Source organism: Falco naumanni, chromosome 10, assembly GCF_017639655.2.
Source record: "Falco naumanni isolate bFalNau1 chromosome 10, bFalNau1.pat, whole genome shotgun sequence".
NCBI lineage: Eukaryota > Metazoa > Chordata > Aves > Falconiformes > Falconidae > Falco > Falco naumanni.
Genome location: NC_054063.1, coordinates 11,430,254 through 11,432,087, shown reverse-complemented (window position 1 = coordinate 11,432,087; position 1,834 = coordinate 11,430,254). Strand labels below are relative to the sequence as shown.

General features: G+C 58.7%; 1 protein-coding gene across 1 annotated transcript; it reads right to left on the bottom strand.

Moving 5' to 3' along the window:
• On the bottom strand, positions 1-1,445 carry C10H11orf91 (chromosome 10 C11orf91 homolog). Its single transcript, XM_040608856.1, is given in 2 exon segments — positions 1-83; positions 1,088-1,445. Coding segments are annotated over 2 exon segments (441 nt in total).
• Between the last annotated feature and the right edge of the window lie 389 nt (positions 1,446-1,834).

Below are 1,834 nucleotides of genomic sequence, written 5' to 3'. Positions count from 1 at the left end.
TCATGTTGGTGGCTATTTCTTTAGCTTCTGCCTTGCTTTCAGGTGTTGTATCTTTTCTTCTTTTAGTGCCTTCAGAAGTTTATCTAAACAGGAATGAAACATAATTCTACATTAATTTTGTAATTAATACTTTACAATACTTTTAAGAAAATCAAATAACGAGTTAAGCAAAGTAATAATTCCTTACAATTTCTTGTCTAGCAAATATCTGAAAACTAAAGTTTCTCACGTTTTGAAAATAATAGGTATTAAATGGGAAAAGGCATGTATGGCTGTAACAAAGGAAATAAGCTCATTAATTTCCTGTTCTGAAAAGTAAGTGTATGCAAACTACCTATTAGAATAGAGTATTTTTGAGATCTGCCTCTGAATGTGTGTATCTGATGGACATTTGTCCTGTGTTCTTGTAACCTTTGCACTCCTGAAAGTTTCCTGACTGGCAGCCCGTGGCCTTGAAGGAAATTATGGGCATAATATCCTTAGCAGTTGTTGGCCTCCCTACTGCAACGCTCAGTAATAGCTGTCTGCTGAGCTATTTGATTTCCTGTATTTCCTTCATGGCCAGCAGGTTTTAAAATTAAATGCCAAACTTATTTGACTTGTTTTGTTTTGTTTTGTTTTTTATACCTCCAACTATCTGTGGTCATCAGCGGCCTTTATTTTATATAAGTGGCAGTTGACTACTGCAGCACCTCATTAGTGGTGATTTTTTTTGCATGTACAAACGCCCTCTGATTTGAGCGGTGATGGAACTGGCTTTTTGCTAACACTTAGTAACGTTGGGGGTTTCATTCCTTTGTGCAAAAGTCACCACATCCGTAATTCTTGTGCCTCTTTTATGTGGTTGTGCAGGACCAGGGACTCGGGTAGATGACACCGGACAAGGGCTTTGCTCCCCACACCCCATGTGCTCCCTGGGCACCTGCGGCCGGCAAGAGTCCGGGGGCAAAACCTGAGGGGCTGCCCCAGCCCCCTGCCCCCGCGGCCGGCTGGGGTGTCAGGGGTGCGCCCTGCGGGGGACTCTACCCCTACGCTCCCGTCCGCGCTGGCCCCGGGCCCGGGCCCCGGCCCCGGCGGGAGGACGCACACTGCTGGGCGTCGAAGCCGTCGCCGATGAGCGCCCGCAGCTCCAGCTCCTTGAGGCGGATGCCCAGCTCGCAGATCTCGCCCTCCAGCTGCGGCTGCTCCCCGGGACGCCGCGCCGCGCCCGCCCCCTCCGGCGGGGCCGCCGCCGGGCAGAAGAAGCGCAGCGGCTCGTAGGCGATGGGCGCCAGCGCCGCGGCCCAGCGGGGCACCCCGGCCGCAGGCGGCGGCGGCTGCCGCGGGCCGCACATGGCTGGGAAGAGGGTCCAAGGGCCGCCGCCGTCGGCCGGGGGCGGGACGGGCTCGGCGCGGTCGTGGAACTGGGGGAAGTAAAGCGGGCGCGGCGGGCGCTGTTCGGCCATGGCGCCGGCGGCGGTTGTAGCGGCCGGGCTCGAGTCGGCGCCGGGCTGGGCGCGGGCGGCTCCGTGCCGGCGTCGCGGGCCCCCAACGGGGCCGGTGGCGAGCGTCGGGGGAGCCGCGCGGAGCCGGCCCCGGTTTCGTCCCCCGCCTCCCCTGGGGCTTTCCACTCCCCCGCTCCCCCGGCGCTGCGGCTGGGCAGCCGCCTCCCCTCGCCCGGCGGGGAGCGGGCCCGGGCCCGGCTGCGAAGTGTGACTGTGCCGGGCTGTCTCGGCGGGCCCTGGGCGCCCTGTGCCGGGGAGGGGCCGGCGGGAGCCCAGGGCACCCGGGTTCGGCGCTACAGGGAGCAGCTGTCAGAAGGAGCAAAGGCAGCGTTGTCCTGGAAATCGTCTTT